The sequence below is a fragment of the Carassius carassius genome, chromosome 48, assembly GCF_963082965.1.
Source record: "Carassius carassius chromosome 48, fCarCar2.1, whole genome shotgun sequence".
NCBI classification, from domain to species: domain Eukaryota; kingdom Metazoa; phylum Chordata; class Actinopteri; order Cypriniformes; family Cyprinidae; genus Carassius; species Carassius carassius.
This window is the reverse complement of record NC_081802.1, coordinates 4228426-4254097: the sequence shown is the minus strand read 5'-3', so window position 1 is coordinate 4254097 and position 25672 is coordinate 4228426. Positions and strand designations below refer to the sequence as shown.

Below are 25672 nucleotides of genomic sequence, written 5' to 3'. Positions count from 1 at the left end.
GGTAGATTCAGCTCCTGGAGGGTCACCTGCAGCGTTTTGTTCCAACCCCAATCTAAACACACCTGAACCAGCAAATCGAGATCTTCAGGATTACTGGGATTACTTCAGACAGGTGTGGTCAAACCGGTTGGTGCGAGACTCTGGACACCAGCCTTTTAGAGTCAGAGAGAGATGTTTAGATATCACTGTTTTTCAAGATCAGCGCTTACCACTAAAAAAACCTCAAAGAAATCAATCTCATACCACAACACTTATAACAGACAATTAAAAACATACTTTTTGAAAAATCTTTTTCCCACAAAAGAAAACGCCAGTTTTTGTTGAGTTTTGTCACGTGCATGCATGATTTCTGCATTACTGTGAATATTTTCATCATAAACAACAAACTGCAGATACAATGGAAGAGATTAATTTCGCCTCATAGCCAGCTTCACTGGTTGTAATGGAAGTTGCATAATTTGTGTAATGAACTAACATCATAAGCTGACATGTTTGTCTGAAGACAGAATATTACATGTTGTTTGTCCAGGCATAGACAGTTTTTTTATATTCTCTTAATCGACATTAGTAGTCATTATTACAATATCAAGAGCAATAATTAAGAATAATTTTGTCATAATATTGGAGCCCAATGAGTCCCTGTTTTTTTATTATTTTTTTTAAGTATATACCATTTTTAACAGTTTGTTGTTATTGGTAAAAGTTTATATTTGATCGATTTTAGTAATTGGCTAAATTAAAGTATTTGACATAAAAGATAACACAAACACATTTAATAAGGTAGCCTAATTATACAAATTATAAAAATGAAGATTCAGTCCCATGGGGCAAATATGTACATCAGATGGCAACATTCTTTTATTTTGACATTCCAATGAATTGTATTTTCAGTGTTTTAGAATCAACACATTGATCCAACAATATGATTATTTTTTTAATTAAATATTGATTCAGCAACAGTGATGTTTAATGAACATAACAATATTAATTTTTCAATGCTGATTCAACAGTGCTGTAGAATGAGCATCACTGATTCAATATTCTGTTGAAATCACAACCTTGTTTCTGAATTAACTTCGGATGCAAAAATGAACCAACACTTTTCAATGCAATTAGCATTTGCGCAATTGGGCATTGCATCACTGGAACTAATTGTATTTACATGAATACTTGGCAAGCAGGAATTATGACCTTTTTTCTACTTTTTGCCTCTTCTAGCACAAAAATAAATGATGATGTTAATTTATTATGACAATTCCTTATGCTTAGAAACAGGGCTGAAGTCTGGCCTATTTTCAGTCCATGGTTTTAATGCCCAAGACCAGCCCAGTTATTTACAGATAAATAACAAATAACACACTGAACTTTTAGAAAACATTCTACAGTCAAATGTTTTAATAGGCACAGTGGAAAGTGAAGTGAAAAGTCAAATAAATAAAAATGAATATCAGATACGGATTAAACTATGTGTGCTGCTCATCTATAAACACCACTGTATAAAATTACTAAAAGTAAATGGAGCAGACCAAATCTATTTTGGGAGTCCACTTTGAAAAAGCCGTAATCAAACACACCTGAACAAGTTACTCAGGGTCTTCAAGATTATGGCTAGCCTACAGGCAGGGGAGTTTCAGGGCTGGAACTTTAAAAGCCTCCTGACGCACCAATTCAGTCCATTGTGAGACTGCAGGTCGAGAAGATGACAGCTCGAGTGTGCTGCACGTTGATCGTTGTTTTGTTGTGTCTCTCTGTTTTCTTGAGCACAACAGATGCCAGAGCACTTGCCAGAGGTGAGATCTTTTAACTTCATTAGAAGAAAATATGTAAATGAGTATGCTGCACATACAAAATATGACTTTAGGCACATGTCAGAACAAATAAATAGTAGGCAGATGTCCAGCTGAAGTTAGACTTTGTATGTTGGTGTAGTTTAAATAGCCTAATAAGTTTATATCTAAATCGTAAGGTCTTTATATTTTTTCATTGTACAAGGAAAACACAATGTTGAAGATGGGCATTATTTATTTATTTATTTACAGTAAAACTACCCTTTCTGTTGAATGGAGAATTACAAGGTATGTATGCCAGCATCACTACTGAAGTTTTTGTTGAATTTTCGAAATGACTTGTACTTTACCTGTTTAACAATTCTATTCAATTTAGCATGGGTGCTAATTATAATTATAACTTATAACGTTAATGAAGTACTACTTAACAAGCCACTTGTTCAAATAGTCTGATCGCATGGTTTTAATGTGTTCTGTCTGTTTTGCTACAAACTTACTATATTTTGTTTCTTTTTTTGTGTATGAAAATGCTTAAAATGCGACTGTGCTTGTGATGGTACACTCTTTTAACAAAAATGGTGCTAAATGGCACTAAAAGTGGTTCATAGGCTTGTAATAATAGGAAAACCATTTTAAAGGGATAGTTCACCCAAAAATGAAAATTATGTAATTAATAACTTACCCTCATGTCGTTCCAAACCCGTGAGACCTCTGTGCATCTTCAGAACACAGTTTAAGATATTTTAGATTTAGTCCAAGAGCTCTCAGTCCCTCATAATCAAAGTAGTCCATGTGACATCAGAGGGTCAGTTAGAATATTTGAAGCATCGAAAATACATTTTGGTCCAAAAATAGCAAAAACTATGACTTTATTCAGCATTGTCTTCTCTTCTCATTGTCTGTTGAGCAAGAGATCAAAAACACATCAGTGTAGTGATATCCGGTTCGTGAACGAATCATTCGATGTAACCGGATCTTCTTGAACCAGTTCACCAAATCGAACTGAATCGTTTTAAACGGTTCTCGTCTCCAATACGCATTAATCCACAAATGACTTAAGCTGTTAACTTGTTTAATGTGGCTGACACTCCCTCTGAGTTCAAACAAACCAATATCCCGGAGTAATTCATTTACTCAAACAGTACACAGATTGAACTGCTGTGAAGAGAGAACTGAAGATGAACACCGAGCCGAACCAGATTATACGTATACATTTTTCATAATAATGAGTATTTTAAAATGCATTTTACACAATAATAAGAATACATGTTGTAAATATTTTTCAATTACAAACTGAATCATTAGCAAACGAAGCAGTGGACTTAAAACAAATGATTCATTCACTTAGGCCTATATTTTTTTCACAAACAGTGATTAATTTCTCAATGAAACACCACTATTTATTATATCTTTATAATTATACTTAGACTATTAATGATTTTAAATTCACTGTAGTAATTAATACAGAGACACTAATTTGGGCCAATAGCACTAATGACTTGTTTAGGACTTGAAGCTTAAAGTTAAGTGTTGACTCGGACTTGACTCCAGACTCCAGAATGCAAAGACTCGAGACTTACTTGTGACTTCCAAAACAGTGACTTGATTGACAGCGAGGATTACTTGTCTGTGAAAAAGCAGAAATCACAGTCTGAGCGCAAATATGCACATACTGTTTGCTTCTGAACTCATTTGGTGGTCGGCCCATTCACAGCAAGGACTGGTGCAGTCTGAGATTTGTGCTTGCTCTCTCTTTCCCCATACAAACACGATATGATGAAACGATACTATCACAATGTGATGTCTGTGTCTTGAGGATACATAGCGTTCCTGTCTCGATCGCAATGACGTTGTTAAATCAGTGTACTATTATTCAAAGATCCGCTGCACCTTTTTCTGCTTACCTTGACTGTCGGATTATGTCACATTAGTACAACTATTATTTTAATGTCAGATTTCCATGTTCTGTTTTTTTTTTATTATATGGAACCAGCACTGTTTTGTTAAATTATTCTCAATCATTTCAAAAAGTTGAATATTAAACAGTTATTTTTATAGGTTCCTGTGACTCAGTGGTAGAGCATTGCATTAGCAGCACAAAAGGTTGTGGGTTCGATTCCCAGGGAACACATGTTGGGTAAAAAAAAAAAGTATAACCTGAATGCGTTTTAAGTCGCTTTGGATAAAAGCATCTGCTAAATGTTACAGATGATAAAAATAGGTTAACAAATGTTGAGTCAAATTTATCTTTGATTATGAAAACGCCTGACATATGTGATCCTTTTAAATATTGCCCGTAATATCATTCCATAACCAAGACATAAAGGCCTTAAATTAAATAGACCTAAAGATGGATCTAAATAAAATATAAACTGTTGAATGTTGAATATGAATTTCTATTATTCAACTAATGCAGTATACAAGTAAAAAATAGAGCAAATCTATTTAAAATCTCAAACGTTTGTTAGATTAGGCATATTTAGTACAAATAAGTTAAGAAAAGCAAGTGTAATGTCAAAGTTAACCACTAGATGTCTGTAGTACATAGTACATATGTCTGAAACCCTTTCAAACATAATAACTTTTATTTTGTTTTGCATTTGGATATATATTTTAGACATTAACAAAGACTACATAAATACATACAAACAAACAAGTATATATATATATATATATATATATATATATATATATATATATATATATATATATATATATATATATATACACAGAGTATTTTTTTAATGATTTCCTTTATTAACTTTATTTCACTTTTTTCCAGATGGCAGTGGCATGGATGGCAATACAGATGAGCTGCTACAGGGTCAGTTATTGGACACTGGTACAGTGTGTGTTTGTGTGTAAAGTTTCATTTGATTTAATGTTTGAATCTAGGACTATTTTAAACTAAGGATAATATAGCATTTTTTTGTTGTCAGAAATTTGCTGTTTATATACAAATGCATTATTTCTTTGTATTTACTTTTGTATTGCAGATGAGTTAGAGAGAGAGAGCAGGCAAGCAGCTAGGCATTGAAGGCAGTTAGAAAGAAGATGATTTAGGGACTTTGGAATAAGGAATTAAACAAGTTAATTAAAATTATCCAGACAGACAGAATTGTTGCTGTGATCAGCTTTCTAGGGAAGTAGGATATTTATTTTCGTGGACATGAAGAAGCAGACTCTAGTGGAAATCAGGGGAACTTATTGGAGTTAATGCAGCAATTTGATCCCTTCCTTCAAATCAGCTGCAATCCAGCAGCTGAATCTCTAAATCTCATTGCAACACATTACAAAATCCATCTTTGTACAGAGGAAATTCTGGTAGCAAAACAGTTCCTGGCAAAAAAGAAGAGGTTGTTGTCTCTGACATGGCTAGTGCTTAAACTTCTTGATCCCGACATGTTTCCTACCCTAAGCTTGGTATTTCAAGCAGTGCTTACAATACCTGTCTGCAGTTCCAGCTGTGAGCAGTCATTTAGTGCATTGTGTCGTCTACATACATGGCTTAGATGAACAATGGGCCAGAGGAGACTCAATCATTTGGCTGTTCAATTGAAAAAGTAAAACAATCTTGAAGTAGCAGTGTTTGGAGTGTGTGTCGAGTCGTGTTCTCATGACATTGACAGTTCAAATGATTGGAAGTGCTGCAGCAATGGATGTGGACATCAGTGTATGGCTTTATCTACATGTGTGATACTAATGCATTGGCCTGCTTTTCTTCCATTACAGTGAATGTAGCCAAGGTGTGTGCCAAAGCCATTGACTGTCCAGGCGGTGAGAAGTGCTGCAGAAATAAATGTACAGTTGAATGTACACCTCTATATAACGTATGTTATATTGATGCACTCCACACACAGTTTCTTAAGTATTTTATAATTTCTCCTTGGCAAGTACCTGAATTTGGCCCATAGCACCATTTCAAGCACATGGCTTTTCAAAATAAAAACTAATGAATATAACTCTATTTAAAAATAAAGCTTGTTCATGCTTTGAGTGTTTTGTGCTGTGTGTCTGAGATTTGACGGCCACTAAATGGACAGACTAAATCTGACTATCTGTATTCTTGCAGTGGGCCTGATCCATGACTCGGACTGATGTGCTGAGAACTCATCCATGATGATCAATGTCCCGCCAGACAGAAGTGTTGCCCAACCACCTGTGACCATGCATACAGCTAACCATGTCAATTTAGCCATCAGGAATAAGTCTATGATTTGGTGGTTGTGTTTTCTCTTTTCTTTTTCTTTTTTTCCTCCATGCTATACAGAGTTCTTAACTGTAAATGTCTTTTCAATTCATAAAAAATCTCAGTTTAGTAAAACTTCTCTGTGTATGTTGTTGGGGTGTGTGGCATGGATGTACCTTGAAAGTCAGTCTCCAGTTGACTAGCAGAGATGATAAAAGGTGATTGTAATGCCAATAATACACTGTGTGAGAGTGCTTTCACTGAATTTAATGGGACTATAATTGAGGAAATAATGGATAAAATGGGATTAGTTTGTCTTAACAATGGTAGCAGTACAGGACTGGATGTAGTGGATCATTTTAACTGCTGTATTTTTCAGTTTGATTGGTTTTTATCTTGTGTTTATGTAACTCGTATTATTGCAACTCCGTTTTTGCCATGAAGATTAGATGCTGACATGCCAATAACAATAAATTACTACTACTGGATGTAATGGTCAGAATCATCTGTTTTTGTTCAAAAGAGGTTATTCTCACTATACGTATTTCTAGATATACATCTATATATCTATATGATTTCATGTTTACTCTCATTGTTAAACTGCATGTTATTTTAAAAGACAAAAAATTGGCTGAGCAATATGTTTATATATATATATATATATATATATATATATATATATATGATACTATTAGAATGTTCAGTGCAGCACAGCATCAGCTGCCAAATTTAAATCTGCTTTCTTTTTTTGGCTGGCGAGAAATATGCATTTTTACAGTGCTGCGCATTATAACCAATCACAGGATTCTGTTGAGTTTATGAATGAAATGGCCAATGGCCAAAAGACGGGTTTTATGGCTAGTTAATAGAGTAGGCTACACTTTCCCAAAGCCCATTATAGATAAACGAACATGATCTATAAAGGTGCAAAATGTATTTAAATATATTTAAGAATCGTGATATTTTATGATATAGGAAACAGTTTGGGAAAATTTCAAATAAAAAAGGAACAAAATTTCAACCGAGGAGGGCCTTTAATCGTCCCTGTCCCCACCAAATGTAAAACGTCAACAAAATAGTCTCAACATATAGGTTTCGGGAAACAGTCGTGACTAGCTAGTTTGTTTCCATAACGATCGTACTATGGTGGTAAATCAGCGAGTTACATCGTTGTACGGGAAACGCACCCCAGATCAGGAAACAGTCCTCTGTAAAATGCATCTGAATATTTGGTTTGAACTTTTCTGGAACAGTGTTGTAGATACAACTTAACAACTGATTTCTAGTTGTGTTCTCTTTTGGAAGACCAAACAAAGTAGTTTCTTTTTTACATAGAAAAACACAGCGTCTCCATGACATGGCGGCTGCGGTGGCAGCAACAATCTTTCTTTGCGTGAACATTTGGGCGTTATGCAAATCTTCCCACATCGTGACGTAGACGTGTTTAAACAAGGCATTTTAGGAGGGTGTGGACCAGTCTTAACTTTTATAAAGAATATCCCTTTGGGTTTGAGACTTTAGGGACCTTATCTATCTCCAAAGAGAAAAGAAAACCTGAAATCGCTTCACATGACCCCTTTAAGAGAAAACTCTTAGCTAACTTTTACTGCTTTTTAGGAGAACTCTTTAGTGGAAAGATAAAATGTTTTGTGAATACAATAACAGCAGCCACAGCCACCAGAGCAGAGAGAGCCAATCAGATCACAGCTTCAGTAAAACCATGCATTCAAATAGACGCATTGCATCCATTTCAAAAGACTTACAGCATCCATAAACTTTGTGCATACAGTATTTGCATGCACACTTTCCTTGCTTAGCTAAATAACATTAGCTAAGATTGCATGGTTAACATAAACGATTAAAGGTCAATTTTAGGACACCCTGAGGAATCTGTCCGATTATGTGATTCTCCATTATGTTTTTTTGCCTTGAGTACTCATGACCTCTAGAGAAGCATGGTGTTAACCCCCAACCACAGAAAATACACTTTACTTCTCTGTCACATATCTGCTGTGCGTTCTCTGTTCCTGTTATATCATAGAAGAAAATGCATGCAAATTTACCCAGTCCTCAAGCACAAACAGGTCATGCTGTATACAGTATCTGTAAATACAATGTAAGTTTTGATAAAAGCATTTTTACTGGACTGAACTAGAATATGTTGTCAAGTATCACGCACCCACAAGCGGTAACATGAATCAACACCATGTTTAGCCCAAAACTGATTCAGTGTCCCCTTAAACTAAAAACCTGCTCACACCAAGAACGATAATATTGATAACTAAATGATTGTCCATATACTGTACCAACAAACGACAATGTTATGCGTATTCTGTCGCTTTTAATGCTTGAGCTCTTTACAGGTGGATGGATTGTGATTGGCTGTCAGTGTTTATAATCATTCATCAGCTGAAAAAAAAAGAATGTGATTCCAGTGATATTGTTTCTCGATGCCATTATGGTTATAGTTGTAGCGTGGACTCTGTTATTCCCTTAAATTCAGAACAATTCTATCGACCTAGGTGTGAACAGACCTTTACAGTGGGTTTTAGCTTCTGTGCTTTCACAAAAGCTACTGACATGCCTGAACACATTCAAGAGAGTTCTGTTCTGTAAATAAATGCTAATATCATGACGTGACATACCTGGGGGGTATTCCAGAAAGCAGGTTATGTGACATACCTGGGTATGTTTAAGGGTAAGTTCGTGGATAACCTCAACGTTCGGTTCCAAAAACAGAGGTAACTTTCTGGGTATGTATGTAACCATAGCAACTGACTCTCTGAAGATAACCTGCTCGAGAGCAGGTTATGTTTCAGTGTAACTTCGTTTCAGAAGGTTGGTGAGCATGGCGTGCCCTTTTGACGAGGATCCTGTGGACGTAGAAGCACAAATTATACGAGGTTTTATTCATCGGGAGAGGGTTATAAGACCGCGTATTGATGTGTTTGCATACCCTAATGAATATTTAAACGAGCGTTATCGTTTTTCAAAAGATTCATTAGTTTATTTAACACGTCTTTTAAAACCGCATATCGCAAATGTGACAAACCGCGGCTCTGCGCTTAGCACAGAAAACATTCTGTGCATAGCACTAAGATTTTTTGCGTCTGGCCATTTTTTGTACAGTGTGGGCGATTCAGAGCATGTGGGAAAGGCAACTGTGTGTAGAGCCGTTCGTACAGTGTGTCTGGCACTTAAACAGTTGTTACCCACGTTTGTACAGTTCCCTGGCCATAAACCTCTGAGTGGCAGGTTTGTCCTTTTGTAGTAAAATATATGACGCATATTTAATATTTAGTCATATTATCAATATCTATTCATGTATTCATTATGCACACACTTCATACTTCCATAACTTTCTGTTTCAGGGTTTCCAAATGTAATTGGGTGAATTGATGGCACTCACATTCCTATTAAAGCTCCATCAATAAATGAGGGAGACTATGTTAATAGGAAATCTATTCATAGTATCAATGTGCAGGTAACAACTTAATTTTTTCCCCTTCTTAAAATCATCAAAGTCATTACTTTTTCCACTAACTATAGGTAATATGTGAGGCAACCCAAATCATCACCAATGTCGAGGCAAAATGGCCAGGATCTGTGCATGATGCCAGAATTTTCCGCGAGTCATCATTATGCCAGACATTTCAGCAGGGTATGATTTGCTTTATACAATTTTTGTTTTTTCGTTTTTTCTATATTTGTGTTGTACACTTCAATCATTACAGGACAGTACAATGGTTACTTGCTGGGGGACAGAGGATACCCTTGTCTGCCTTATTTAATGACACCCTACCCTGAACCTGAGCCTGGACCACAGACACTGTTTAACCTGGCTCACAGCCGAACACGGGCCAAGGTGGAGATGACTGTAGGGATCCTCAAATCTCGGTTTCAGTGTCTGCGTGGGCTCCGGGTTAGTCCAGAGAGGGCATGCGACATTATTGTGGCTTGTGTTGTGCTTCACAATATTGCCACTATAAGAGGAGAGAGCCACCCTCCTTGTATTGAGGAAGATGGCCCAGAGGAACACCGACAGATTTTAGAGGCCAACAGAGACGGAAGACTTTTGAGAGACAGGATTTGTCAAAATTACTTTTATTAGTTTTTTTTGCACTGGTCTGCCAGGCAGTTTATTTCTTCATTTCCTGAAAAACAATAAAAGTACAATTCATTAAAATGTTTTTTTTTTTTTTATATTGCTTTACACATACATACATACATACATACATACAGACAGATAGATAGATAGATAGATAGATAGATAGATAGATAGATAGATAGATAGATAGATAGATAGATAGATAGATAGATAGATAGATAGATAGATAGATAGATAGATAGAGACAGACACAGACACAGACACAGACAGAAAGACAGACCACTTTTGACATGCAACAGATTAATATTCAGACAAGTTCTCACCTTAAGGCAATTCTCAGGTAATTCTATTTCAAGTGCTGCTTTTTTAATGAGGAGCCTTTTCTCTTCCATTTGAAGCTGTATAAGGTCCATCTCCATGTCACTTTTTCTTATTTGTTTTTGAAGATGGACCTTATACAGCTCCTTTGCTGGCAACTAAGGTGGAAAAATGTAATAAATTAGATGGTTTGGTCAGACAATAAAATTCAAATATGGACACATGGACACAAGTTCTTACCCTGCTTAGATTGTGTGCTGAGGCTGAAGGACCCTCATCAGTGGGCAAATCCCTAGGTATGTACTATGAAAGGACAATGACAGTTTGTTACTCTAATGCAAAAAGGGGCCATACATCATAATGGTATGCATCATACCTCAGTGGATCTACCAGCATTGTCCACTTCTGTCACAGCAGATGTGGTCTCTTCATCGTCATCATCATCTTCATCCTACAAGACAAATATTCAAGTATACATTATTTGGCAAAAAAAAAAACAAAAAAAAAGTAAAAAACCTAAAAGTACCTGACAACAAATTTCTTTCTGGAGAGTCCAATAATACAATCCGTCCATCAGTATCTATAAGAACACACAACCCGTTAAATTCTCAATATTATCAAAGAAAATAATACATCATATGCAGTTAAATAAAATAAGCCTACATAAAAAATTAATCTTGTTCAAAAAGCCTTTAAGTGACAGAGATAGTAATTTATCAAAACAAATCATAGAGGTAAACTTACATGTCACCCTTTTTTCACCATCACTTGTGGTGCATAGTATGTGTGATGAACTGCCCCCTGGACTGCCAGCAACCACTGGTCGCCCTTTATTAAGGGACAGAGCCAGCTCCTCAGATGGGGTGAGGGGAGGTGGTGGTGGCCTCCCCGCCAGTTAGACAGGCTTCAGTCTTCTTTCTGTTAGCTGCATGACAGAATGAATATACTAAATCCTGTTATAATAATAGTTCAGTAATTGTGTAATCAAATATTACCTTTTTGCAGAATGTTTTTGTGTTTCATTTTGACTTGGCTTAAAGTTCTTGTGGCTCCAGAAGGATTACACCTTATTAAATAAGAAATATACATTATTATTTCAAGCTAAAGAAATAAATGGCAGGAAAAGTAAATGCTTTCATTGTGATTTAACATATTCAAAAGGATGTATAAGTCATAGGCCTACTTCATTATTTTGCATTTCAATAAAACGGGAGCCAATACCAAATTTGTAATTTAATACACTCACGCATTTACTCTGTCCATTATTTTTTGCCAAGCCAGCTCTCTTGCTTTAGCCGATAGAGCTGTATTGCTTCTTTTTAATATTATTGGCTTAAACTCCTCATCAGCATGCATTAAAACTTCCAACTCCGCCTCTGTGAAATACGCCGCTCTCTTTTTTTCGTTTTGAGTTTCCATGGTGACTCGTGAAATCGGCGATCCATTGAAAATGTCTTTATACAAGCACCGTGCACGCGCATTAACTCTGGGTAACCAGTCAGAGGTTGATTAAACTAACTCTTCTCAGGTGTTTTGGAACCGACATACTCATGGTATGCCTGTTTGGGGTAAATCAACCCAGAGGTTATAGTTTATCAAATGGTAAGTTAACCAAGCTTTCTGGAATACCCCCCTGAACTTGTTGGCAATGAAAACACACACACACACACACACAAAATATACATGGTCTCATGGACTTTAATTTGTATTTAAATCTATATTGCAGATGTTTTCTTTAATATGAATGTCTAATGAATTGTAGTTAAACAAGACTTTATAAAAGATGAATAACAATAAAAGTTCAGTTTGTGTTTTCTTCAACATTCACTTTCATGTGCAAACAGAAGTGAAACATAAAACACTCATCTGTGGATCAGAGCTGCTTTAACTTCATTTAGTACTTCAATTCAGTTTCTTAATCACAGCAGTTTTTTTATTATGTATAACATTTTTTTTAAATCCTGACATGGTTTTTGTGTTTCCATTTATACATTTAACACACACATTGGTATCTTAAAGTAATTTTGAAATGAATCGAACATTTTAAAGTATTACAACGGCAAAGATATTATTCAAACGAAGGGCTAATTATACTGTAATTCTCTTACCGTAGACTGTAAAATTGAAACTCATGTAGCTTTAAAAAGCTGATAAGCGGTACTGAACTGATTTGTTCCTCTCCAGTAATGTGTCTTCAGTATTTATTTCATGTGTAAACAGAAGTAAAATATAAACCACGATCTGTGGATCAGTTACAGTTACAAAAAATGACCTTAAATGAGCTAAATGCATGTTGAATATTATAACATTGATTTCAATCTGTGTAAATGATGATCAGCATTATAAACAGAAGTACGTCCTTCATATAAATGACTTAACAGGCCCACAAAATAATAGTAGCTCATTTCAGATTGTTAACAAAGAATGTTATTTACCTTAAAATGACTTAAATACCCTAGATTTAATAAACTTACAAATCATACAAAACAATTCAAGTTTTTTAACAGTAAGATTTTTAATGTTTTTTTTTTTTAATAAGTCTCTTCTGCTCACCAAACCTGCATTAATCTTATACAAAGTACAGCAAGAGCAGTAATATTGTGAAATACTTTTACTATTTAAAATCACTTCTTTCGATTGGAATATATATTTAAAATGTAATTTATTCTTGTGATTTCAAAGCTGAATTTTCAGCATAATTACTCCAGTATTAAGTGTCACATGAACTTTCAGTAATCATTCTAATATGCTTATTTGCTGTTCAAGAAACATATTTGTTGTTATTATTATTATTATCAATATTTAAAACAGTCAAGTACATCTGGATACTTTGATGAATAGAAAAATCCAAAGAACAGCATTTATTGAAAATAAAACCTGTAACAATAAGATGCTTTAAATTGATCAAAAGTGACGATGAAGACATTTATAATGTTACAAAAGATTTCTACAAAATGTTTTTCTGAACTTTCCATTCATGAATGAAACCAAATCTGTTTTCAACATTATAATATATATATATATATATATATATATATATATATATATATATATATATATATATATATATATATATATATATATATATATATATATATTTGAGGAGCAAATCAAAATATTAGAATGATATCTGGAGCATCATGTGACACTGAAAACCAGATTAATAATGCTGATAATTCAGCTTTGAAGTCACAGGAATAAATTACATTTTAATACAAATATTTCACAATATTACTGTTTTTGCTTTATTTTGGATCAAATAAGGCTTGGTGAGCAGGTGAGACTTCTTTAAAAAACATTAAAAATCTTATTGATCAAAACATTTTGATTGGTAGTGTATTAAAACACAATTTCCAAAGTACCTAAAATTAGTACAATATATCTGTTGAAAATGTCAAATGAGCCAACGCCTTTGACCAAGTTCAATAAGGGGCGGGGCTATTACTTGCATGCGGGCACGCCCACTTGGATGCTGATTGGACTGTCTGCAGCAATCGAGCGCTCTGCTCGACTCGTCACTGTCTTTCAAGGATAAATGCACTGCCTAAGTGTCACTCTCATATTTGAGAAAAGTCGCGATTCTTAGTTGTCTCTCCGTTAGTTTAGTGTGTTTTTGTGAGTCATTCACAGTCACTTGTGTGCGGCTCATGAATGAAGAGCACAGTGGGGATTAGAGGAACCGAATTATATCTTGCCTAAATCTTCATCGATTATCTGTATTAGCAACATAAGGAATCTACACAGCTCTACAAAAACAAACAGAGAATGTTACTACAGTATCTTTTCTTAATGTTTTTAGATGGTAAGTGGATTTCTGTCTTTTAAATTAAAACTACTTTTGGTTTCGTTTTAGACATCAATGCAAGCACCGTTACGCATTTCACCATCAACAGCTGCTAAAATGTATTACATATTTTCATGCGCACATCCTGTGTTCTGCAGCAAGACGCAGCAGAACATGTCAATGTCACCTTTATTTATATAGCGCTTTAAACAAAATACATTGCGTCAAAGCAACTGAACAACATTCATTAGGAAAACAGTGTCAATAATGCAAAAATGATAGTTAAAGGCAGTCCATCATTGGATTCAGTTATGTCATCTCTGTTCAGTTAAATAGTGTCTGTGCATTTATTTGCAATCAAGTCAACGATATCGCTGTAGATGAAGTGTCCCCAACTAAGCAAGCCAGAGGCGACAGCGGCAAGGAACCGAAACTCCATCAGTGACAGAATGGAGAAAAAAACCTTGGGAGAAACCAGGCTCAGTTGTGGGGCCAGTTCTCCTCTGACCAGACGAAACCAGTAGTTCAATTCCAGGCTGCAGCAAAGTCAGATTGTGCAGAAGAATCATCTGTTTCCTGTGGTCTTGTCCTGGTGCTCCTCTGAGACAAGGTCTTTACAGGGGATCTGTATCTGGGGCTCTAGTTGTCCTGGTCTCCGCTGTCTTTCAGGGATGTAGAGGTCCTTTCTAAGTGCTGATCCACCATCTGGTCTGGATACGAACTGGATCTGGGTGACTGCAGTTACCCTCTGATCTGGACACAGACTGGATCTGGTGGCTACGGTGACCTCGGAACAAGAGAGAAACAGACAAATATTAGCGTAGATGCCATTCTTCTAATGATGTAGCAAGTACATAGGGTGTTATGGGAAGTGTTTCCGGTTCCGGTTTACCTAATTAATGCAGCCTAAAAATCCTTTAACGGATTTGGATAATAAAAGCATATTAGTATGTTATGTGCTAAGCCAGGTTAAAGAGATGGGTCTTTAATCTAGATTTAAACTGCAAGAGTGTGTCTGCCTCCCGAACAATGTTAGGTAGGTTATTCCAGAGTTTGGGCGCCAAATAGGAAAAGGATCTGCCATCCGCAGTTGATTTTGATATTCTAGGTATTATCATATTGCCAAATTATCAAAAACATGTGGTTTTTGACTTCCCCCTCAAAATTGCAAGTTTACATCCTGCAATTCTGACTTTTTGTTTTTCTTAAAAATTTACAAGTTATACATTTGCATTAAAAAAATATAACCAGAATTGTGAAATAGTTTAATTCAGGATCACAAGAAATAAAATTAGAATTTTAAAACAACTCACAATTAAGAATTTTTCCTCATAATTGAAAGTTTAAATCTCACAATTCTGACTCTTTTTCCCAGAATTGCAAGATATTATGATATAAACTACGGTGGCCGAGACAGCTCAACGCGCTGCAATTTAAGAAAACACAAGCAAATTGAAAAAACACCAGCAAATTAAAAAAAACCCATCTTCACCAGTTTGACAACACAAATGTTGCAAATCCTCACAACACATGCATTAACGAAACGCACTGCAAATCCTCACAACACATGCATCAACGAAATGCGCTGCATATCCTCACAGCACATGCAAATTAACAAACGCGCTGCAAATAGCACTGACCACAATGGAAATGTTTCAAGGAGACCACAAAAAGTGTTGGACCCAGCTGGGATTTGCTTATCGTTGGTGAACCGAAAGGTATGTTTTTTTTAACACCCTGATTGCATGATTTCTTTATCTTTTGGATATTATTAGACTAAATAAGATGAATAATTACATGATTAAATGTAAAACGTTACTTATGATGGCTAACTTTAATATCCTCAGCTAAATATAATTTCAAGGTTAATGAAAATCAATTTGCAATGCTTCATTAATTGTTTCTTAATGTGCATGTGTTGTGATGATTTGCAGCGCGTTTCGTTATATGCATGTGTTGTGAGGATTTGCAGTATTTCTCAATTTGCATGTGTTGTGAAGGATTTGCAGCATTCATTATATGCATGTGTTGTGATGATTTGCAGCGGGTTTCGTTATTTGCATGTGTTGTGATGATTTGCAGCGCGTTTCGTTATTTGCATGTGTTGTGAGATTTTGCAGCGCGTTTTGTTATATGCATGACTTCTTTTTATTATAAAAAAGTTATAAAGTCAGAATTGTGCAATAAAAACTTGCAATTGTGAAAAATAGTCCAAATTTTAAGACAAATTCGCAATTCTGACTAGTTATTGTGAGTTTATATCATGCAGTTCTGAGAAAAAAAGCTAGAGAAGTGTGTGGAAATACAATAGAATTGTGAGATGATTGTGAGACAAGTGTGAGAGAAAAGAACAAAAAAAAACAGAATTGTGTGATAAAAACTTGCAATTTTTATTAATTGCCTGAAACAAGCTTTCATAGGCTTAGGTTTCCTTAAAAATGTTACGCTTTAAGTTAACAGTCTTTTTCTCCATTAACAGACAGTTGATCTGATAAGTGAAATAAGAAATTTCCAAATTTAGGCTAACATACACTATGTTTACATCTGTGCTAGTAAAAAACACAGTTCAGTCAGTGTCAAAGGTTACAGTGATATTTAGCTAATGCAAAGTAACCACAGTATCTGCCACATTGAGTGAAAGTGTGAAAGTGAAGTGACATTCAGCCAAGTATGGTGACCCATACTCAGAATTTGTGCTCTGCATTTAACCCATCCGAAATGCGCACACACAGAGCAGTGAACACACACTGTGAGCACACACCCGGAGCAGTGGGCAGCCATTTATGCTGCAGCGCCCGGGGAAATACCACAGTGGACTACCACAGTGGAGATTAGAGGAACCAAATTATATCTGGCCTAAACCTTCATTATTATCTGAATGTAACTACAGTATCTTTTCTCATTGCTTTTGGATTGTAAGTGGATTTCTGTCTTTGATGTTTAAATTACTTTTGATTTGTTATAGATATAAATGCAAGCACGGTTATGCATTCCAATCACTTAGCCGCTGTCAACATCTGCTAAAATTTCTTACATATGTTCACGCACACATCCTGTGCTATGCAGCAAGACGTAGCAGAACATGTTTAATGTGGTTTAAAGTACCAAGGTAAACAGAGAACCAAATTCAGTATATCCTACCTACACTTTATTGGCACATACTATATACAGTCGAGCAGATGATTCTGAAATTTGTATGCAGTTGTGTTCAAAAAAAAAAAAAACTCAAGAAAATGTGGAATGTATCTGTATTAATACATTGGGTTTAATGATGCCTATACTGCAGGCAATATTAGCAGTGGAGAGGTGTCCAGGGTGGCACCAACTGTTTAAAAAAAAAAAAAAATTACATTTGTGCTGATTGACATTTTACTTCACATTTTGTTTAAGTAATCTTGACATGCAGTTATGATAATGTATAGCCTATGTTGAATATTACACTGCAAGATACAGAAGATAAAGTATTAAGCAAAATAATCTTAAATGGAAAGTAGAGAGAGCACCACTTTTATTAAAGTACATGATATTTACCCTAAATTGTTTAATTTACATAATGTCTTCAGCATAGATGAGTATGTATAGATCATTTTCAATTATATATTTGACTTTCTGTGGACCGACTAAAATCTATGCATCAACTCGCAAATCAGATTTTTTACTTAGAATTGCAAGAAATTAACTTGCAACTTCAAGATATAAACTGGCAATTGTATGAAATCAAGTAAATTTTCACAGACAGTCACAATTCAGACTTCTTTTCTCAGAACTGCAGGATATATACTCACAATTGTGAGTCAGAATTGTGTTTAAGAATTGCACAATATGAACTTGCAGTTGTGAAAAATAAAGAATTTTAAGACAAACTCACAATTCAACTTTTAGAGTTTATCTCGCGATTCTAACCTTTCACAGAAGATATCAACTCGAAATAGAGTGCTATTGTGAATTGCAGGATATAGGCCTGATCTCGCAATCTTGCCCTTTTTTCACAATAGTAAATGTTTATTCTGACTAAAAATTCTAAAAGTTTATATCATGCAATTCTGAGAAAAAAAGTCAGAATTGTGAGTTTATATCATTAAACTGTGAGAAAAGAAGTCAGAATTGTGTGATTATATATATCTATAATTGTTCATTTCTGTTCTGCAGGTGCCTTTGGTGCAGAAACAGATGAGACCGTGTCAGTGATGGAGGGAGATTCTATTACTCTGCACACAAATCTTACTGAAGTACTGAACGATGATACTATACTGTGGCTGTTTGGACCTAAAGACTCCATCATATCTCAAATAACAAGAAAGACTGATCTGACTTCATTTTATGTCACCGAAGATGAGAGATTCAGAGGCCGATTGCAGGTGGATCAACAGACTGGAACTCTCACCATCAGAAAGACCAGAATCAAACACACAGGACAATATAAACTCTCCTTCTCTAGAAGACAGACTACGATCAAGATATTTCATGTTGCTGTCATTGGTTAGTCACTTGCTGTAAAACTGTACTGTAAAAGCAGTGTTAAAATATTCCAGCTCTGATTTGATTTGTTTTCCAGATGTGGTTGGTGAGACGGATGGAGTGAAGTCGGTGTCAGTGATGGAGGGAGATTCTGTCACTCTACAGTATGATGTTTCTGAAGTACAGCGAGATGATCTGATTGTGTGGAGGTTTGGAGATAAAGGCCTCCTCCTGGCTAAAATTGATGTGGAATCTAACAACACCTCATTAAATGATGCTGATGAGAGATTCAGAGACCGACTGAAGCTCAGTGAATCTAGATCCCTAACTATAAAGAACACCAGAACCACAGACTCTGGACTTTACGAAGTACAGATCAGAGGCAGCGAGAGCTCGCAGCGATTCCTTCTTTCTGTCAGTGGTGAGTCTTTATAAAGCAAATATTTCAAAGTATTGACAGACTTTAGTAAGGTCAGCATTTAGATACTTGGACAGATTAGGAATACTTTTGTTTGATGTTTGATTAACTTAATCAACTGTTATCTTAATAATTGACAGGACTGGGTGATATGATGATATAACCCTTTTTCGAATGAAATTTTATTATATAGTGTGAATCGCACTAAAGTTTTCAGTCAATTTCAGTGTTGTTATTGTTAAATAAGCCTAGAATGAAAAAAGTTTTCTTGTAGTTTAAAAAAATAAAGCTATATATATATATATATATATATATATATATATATATAAAATAAACAACACAAAATTGGTGTAGAAAAAATATTCACTCAGAATGGCAAGTCAATTTCATGAGCACATTGAATTAAACATAAAATTTTGAAAAACGTAAAAAGTACTCCAATAATCATCAGTATATCTGAAATGAATAAGTTTAAGTTTTAAAATGACTAAATCTGAAATGAAAAGCTATTTTAAAACTAAAAACAACTAAAAACACGCACAAAAAAGCATAAAACAAAATTACTAAAAACATAAATTAAATTTTACATTTAAAATATAAAAATATTTTTTTCACGTTAGTGACCGGAGGACTTAATTTGTCTATTTATCTATGATATTTTCAGTATTTTCAGATAATCACATTCATTGTCTCAGAATACGAAAGAGCTTTATTGCCAGGTATGTTCACACACACAAATCTGTCTTTAGCTATTCCAGATTCAGCTCAGTCTACAGGTTTTACAGCAGGGATCGTTTTAGCTATTCTGCTTGCGGCTGCAGTTGTAGCTGCTGTTGTGATTCACTATCGGCGCAAGATCTCTGATCTAGAAAAACAAATGGGTGAGTATTACAGCTGATACAGAAAGATGAACAATTAAACAAGGAGTATATGACTGTGTATATGTGGCTCTAAACTTAAATATAAATCAAATATAAATCACAAATATTGTGAAAATAACAGTGGGGGGGGGGGGGTGTTTGAAACATTTTAATTCATAAAAATAAATCATGAGAACACGAACTAGATGACGTCATGCGCTAATTAGCATATTTATGACGTAAGTGCATCGTATTTAATTTAGCCATTTAATTTAATTTTCAATCAAACTGTTTTTATTACTATATTTTAATCTTTCTGTTGTCAGACAACAGAATGAATATTATAATAACTGAAACGCGGTCCATTAAGACTACATAACCAGCTCTCAAACGTTAATCTGCACTAATGAAATCAAATACACATACGATAAAGTCAGTGGTTGTGCTGTGACTGATGTCGGCTATACTTGCTTGTAAAATAGAGTTAGAAGCAACAGAATATATTTTTTTTACTGAAAGTGCTGCTCCTCTATGCGCTCGCTGAACACAGCAGATGCAGAGAGAGGCTCGCGCTGGGAAAGAGAGACCTCGCACTCGTGCGGCAGCACCAGAGAGTCTCAGAGACTAAATAATGATTGCCATTTGGCAAAAGTTGCCAAATTAGCAACTCCACTGCCCAGCGGACCCAGCTTCAACCGTCTCGCAAGTGTTGATAGGCTATTACTCGTGAGGTGTAACCAATCAGATAGCGCCGTGGGCGGGACATTGAGAAAGTCTGCAGAGTAGTGAATACAGAGCTATATCAGAGCCAGCCAAAGTAGCGCATTTTAAAATAAAATTGACTTTAATCAAACCACAGATCCGTGTCTCGCCACTAGTGTAGTAGCACTGATCACTTTGAGGGGGGGATAAATTTAAAATAATTAACAGAGGCAGGGATACAATGATACAAAGGGGGAAATCCCACGCCACCCCATCCCCCGGCAAATCGCACCCTGGTTATATAAAAAAAATATCCTGGCTCTTCCAAGCTTTATAGGTTTCAGTGTAACTCCAAATACTTAAAGAAGATAGTCAAGATCATTGATGATCATTTGGGCTTTATGTCTCAGAGATCCTTATAGCCTTTTTACATTTACATAATAAATTACAGACCTGGCCCCACAGTCTATCTTTACTTGGGTGCTAAATTTTCATGGGTCTTAACAATAAGAGAATAATCTTACTTTGAATTGATTGACAAGATCAGTTAAGTGGATGAACAGATCATTTGATTTTAAAAGTGACTTAAGACTGGTTTTGTGCTCTAGGGTCACATATTTGATACACATGTTTAAGGAGAACAGTTAAACAGTATAAATGCACCTTGTGTCACAAAATGAAAATTATGTAAAATCTCTCTGTAAGTTTAGCTTGATTTCATGAACACATTTCACTGCAGGACCAATTGAAGTGTCAGATGGAGATTTTGTCACTCTGGAGACTAAAACAGTCCTAAATAAAGATGATAAGGTACAGTGGTATTATCACGATGACAGCGATCTCATTGCTGAAATCAGTCGAGGGACCAAAGGGACATTTGATGGTTTTGATGAAAGATTCAGAAGCAAACTGGTGCTGGATTATGAGACTGGAAATCTCACCATCAATAACACCATGAACATTCACTCTGGGCTCTATATATTAAAAATAAGCAGCAAAACCAGAAAAATCAACAGGAGATTCACTGTTACTGTCAAAAGTAAGTAGATCTATGATACTGGACTGTTTGATCAGATTAGATAATTTCAATTTAAGACAAAGTGCAATGAAACTGAATGACTTCAGATAAATAAGGTTATGTACTGTGTAGCAAATTATATCTTTGCATTCATTTGAAAGTGTGACATCCAATGACATGGTTTACATATATACATTTAAATATTAAATATAAGTTCACACATATACCACACATCATATTCCTTACAGCAGTAAACATTTTATAAAGTTTTCTTTTTCTTTTTTTTTATCTCTCTTTTAAACCAACATTAAGAGGAAGTGATTTTCTTTGACCATCATTGAAGATTCAAGACAAATATCTGTTGTGTCAAATCGGCAACTTCAGCAAAATCTACTTCTGTTATATTTTTATAAACTGTATCTTCCTTGACAGGATGAGATTGTCAAAGACAAGATTAACAAAACAAAATTAAGTCATCTACGAATATGCCAAACTGAGTTGGAAACTAAACTAATTAGCATTTTCTCTCCCGTATTTCTGTTTCTGTGTGTTTTGACATGTAGTGAGGAAAGTGTTAGTGGAGAAGGGAGGTTCTATCTCTCTAGAGCCCGGAACTGATATACAGGGAGCTGATGAGATACTGTGGACGTTTGGAGCTGAAAACTGTCTTGTTGTTAAAGCTGATCCAGAAATAACTATTGGTAAGAGATTTACAGACAGACTGGAGCTGAACGAGAGGACTGGATCCTTGATTATCAGAAACATAGAAACCGCAGACTCTGGACATTTTAAACTACAGATCATCAACAGTGAAAAGACCACATTCAGGAGATATAATGTCTCTGTCACTAGTGAGTAGAACAATATATATTCCAACAGCTAAATATTTATTTACACAATACACTCTTATAGTCCTTAAGTCTTTAAGGGTTAGTTCAGCCAAAAATGAAAATTATGTTATTAATAACTCACCCTGATGTTGTTCCAAACCTGTGAGACCTCCTTTTATCTTCAGAACACAGTTTAAGATATTTTAGAAAGCACATTTTGGTCTAAAAATAGCAAAAACTACGACTTTATTCATCATTGTCTTCTCAGACAATGCTGAATAAAGTCGTAGTTTTTGTTATTATTGGACCAAAATGTGTTTTCGATGCTTCAAAATATTCTATCTGACCCTCTGATGTCACATGGACTACTTTGATGATGTTTTTCTTACCTTTCTGGACATGGACAGTAGACCGTACACACAGCTTCAATGGAGGGTCTGAGAGCTCTCGGACTAAATCTAAAATATCTTAAACTGTGTTGTTAAGATGAACGGAGGTCTCACGGCTTTGGAACGACATTAATGACATAATTTTCATTTTTGGCAGAACTAGCCCTTTAAAATGCTTTTTGTGAGGAACAAGAATCTTTCCTTCTAAAAAATATTCCCCTCCATCTACTACATCTTCTTAAACCAACACTAAAATGAAAAAGTCTCAATAATTTTTGTAAATAATAGACCCAAGATATCATACTGTAAAAATATATTCTGGCGCTCACTGACTTTCAGTATAATTAGGAACTCTCATCTTTTCTGTGATTGTGTAGATAGATGTACAAACAAAATTGTTTCTTTCTCTCTTTTCAGTTTCTGTGATTGTCTCTGTATTTTCTTTCAGAATCCACAGGAAAACAAGTGAATGGATCAGCAGCTGTAGAGATGCCACTGTTGTAACCATGAGGATGTGGATGGAGTGGATGGGTGATAAGTTCTGCCCACCAATATTAATCACTGTGACATCATCAGCATTTGCGCTCAATACATTTTTTTCTGATTTTAGAAAAAGGAAAAATGAACCACTGTGTTGTTGAGCCGTTAAACTTTTTTTAGATGACAGGAAATGTGTACGAAACTCTTTCATAACCAACTAAACAACTGGATACACATCCCACTTAGTTTCTTCGAGGGGACATAACGCAAACTAATTCAGCCAATCTCATGTTAATCTTGAGTACCTATATAGTAGTGTAGCAGTGTAGTAGTGTCCTTTATATCGCTTTCAAAGTCTTTATTTTTATCAGATAAAAAAAAAAAACGTGTGTCATGGGCAGAGCTAAAGAGTCACGAGCACATTCATGTTTTTAAATACTCATATGCTGATTACCAACAAAACACAGAAATTTGATGCAGTTTTACGTACCGCCTGAGGTTCCGACTCATGACTGGGATAATTTATTGGCTGGACCGCTCCATCTTTGAGTATCAAATGATCTGAAATTTCTGGGCCATGTTTATGAAACATTCGTCACTGAAATGATGAGAAAAAATTTAATAATTCAAATCAAATCTTCACTAGGGTTGTGAATCTTTGGGTAGAGAGCGGATCAATTCAATTCATGAATCATAGGTTTCCAATTCGATTTAAGAACCAGCTGAGCTGTGTTCAACCAGCTTTCTATGTTCCTTGTAAAGAACAACCTCCTGGACAGCAACCAATCTGGCTTCAAAAGAGGCCACTCAACTGAGACTGCTCTGCTCTCGGTTACTTAAGCCCTGCGACTAGCAAGAGCAGCTTCAAAATCCTCAGAACTCATCTTACTGGACCTGTCTGCTGATTTTGACACCATTAATCACCAGATTCTCCTGTCCACCGTCAGAAATATGGGCATCTCTGGAACCGCACTCCTGTGGGTTAAGTCCTACTGTACCTCTCTGACAGATACTTCAGTGTGTCTTGGAGGGGTGATGTTTCTAAGTCACAACACCTTGCTACTGGGGTTCCTCAAGGCTCAGTACTTGGACCACTTTTTTTCTCCATCTACATGACGTCATTAGGATCTGTCATTCAGAATCATGGCGTTTCTCATCACTGCTATGCTGATGACACCCAACTCTACTTCTCATTCCTTCCAGATGACCCGACGGTAGCTGCTCACTTTTCAGCCTGTCTCGGTGACATTTCTATCTGGATGAATGACCATCACCTTCAGCTTAACCTTACGAAGACAGAACTCCTGGTGATTCCAGCTAACCCATTGCTTCATCACAACTTCTCTATACAGCTGGGTTCGTCAACCATTACTCCTTCGAGGACAGCTAGAAACCTAGGAGTTGTGATGGATCATCAGTTAAGCTTCACAGACCACATTGCTACAACTACCCGGTCCTGCAGGTTTGCCTTATACAACAGTAGGAAGATTAGACCCTTCCTGTCAGAGCAAGCCACCCAACTTCTTGTCCAAGCTCTTGTTCTCTCCAGACTGGACTATTGTAATGCTCTCCTGGCGGGCCTTCCTGCATGTACTGTCAAGCCTCTGCAATTGTTCCAGAATGCAGCAGTCAGGGTTGTCTTCAATGAGCCAAAAAAAGCTCACGTTACTTCTCTCCTCTTCAGGTTACACTGGCTACCAGTAGCCGCTCGCATCAAATTCAAGGTACTGATGCTTGCCTACAAGACGACCACTGGCACGGCACCAACATACCTAAACTCACTGGTTAAATCTTATGTGCCCTCCAGAAGTTTGCGCTCTGCAAGTGAACGCCGCCTTGTGGTACCATCCCAAAGAAGTTCAAAATCACTCTCACTGACCTTTTCCTGGACTGTGCCCAGCCGGTGGAATGACCTCCCAATCTCAATTCGTACAGCTGAGCCTTTACTCATTTTCAAGAAAGATCTAAAGACTCATCTTTTTCGACAGCTCTTAACCAACTAATACTAGCACTTTTCCTTTTCTTGTCTTTTCATTTACAAAAAAATAAAAAATAAAATAAAAACCTGGCTATGCGTTCTATATTAAACTAACTGAGACTTGTCATGGTACTTGTAAACTGTTGTTGTTCTCTTGTTGGCCTGACTGCTTCTATTGTTCTCATATGTACAGTAAGTAGCTTTGGATAAAAGCTTCTGCTAAATGATTAAATGTAAATGTTAAATGTAAGAACGATTTTTGCAAATTCGATTCGATTAACAATTTGATTCTGCATTCTTTAAGTGCATTCACAGGATTATTTAAGTGCTTCCCACTATATTCTTTAAAGAGG

General features: G+C 35.8%; 1 protein-coding gene and 2 long non-coding RNA genes across 3 annotated transcripts; all 3 read left to right on the top strand.

Moving 5' to 3' along the window:
* Nucleotides 1–4561: 4561 nt before the first annotated feature.
* On the top strand, nucleotides 4562–6461 carry LOC132131745 (uncharacterized). Its single transcript, XR_009428931.1, has 3 exons — nucleotides 4562–4629; nucleotides 5520–5617; nucleotides 5860–6461. It is a non-coding gene; the product is annotated as an uncharacterized LOC132131745 (long non-coding RNA).
* Nucleotides 6462–9334: 2873 nt separating this feature from the next.
* Nucleotides 9335–10162, top strand: LOC132131443 (uncharacterized). The gene is made up of 2 exons (XR_009428875.1): nucleotides 9335–9637; nucleotides 9711–10162. It is a non-coding gene; the product is annotated as an uncharacterized LOC132131443 (long non-coding RNA).
* A 3708-nt stretch (nucleotides 10163–13870) lies between these two features.
* On the top strand, nucleotides 13871–23909 carry LOC132131734 (uncharacterized). Its single transcript, XM_059543829.1, has 7 exons — nucleotides 13871–14204; nucleotides 18336–18665; nucleotides 18742–19065; nucleotides 19812–19943; nucleotides 21364–21663; nucleotides 22206–22493; nucleotides 23310–23909. The coding sequence occupies exons 1-7, from the start codon at nucleotides 14168–14170 to the stop codon at nucleotides 23363–23365; spliced, it is 1467 nt and encodes a 488-aa protein (XP_059399812.1). The 5' UTR covers nucleotides 13871–14167; the 3' UTR covers nucleotides 23366–23909.
* Nucleotides 23910–25672: the final 1763 nt, after the last annotated feature.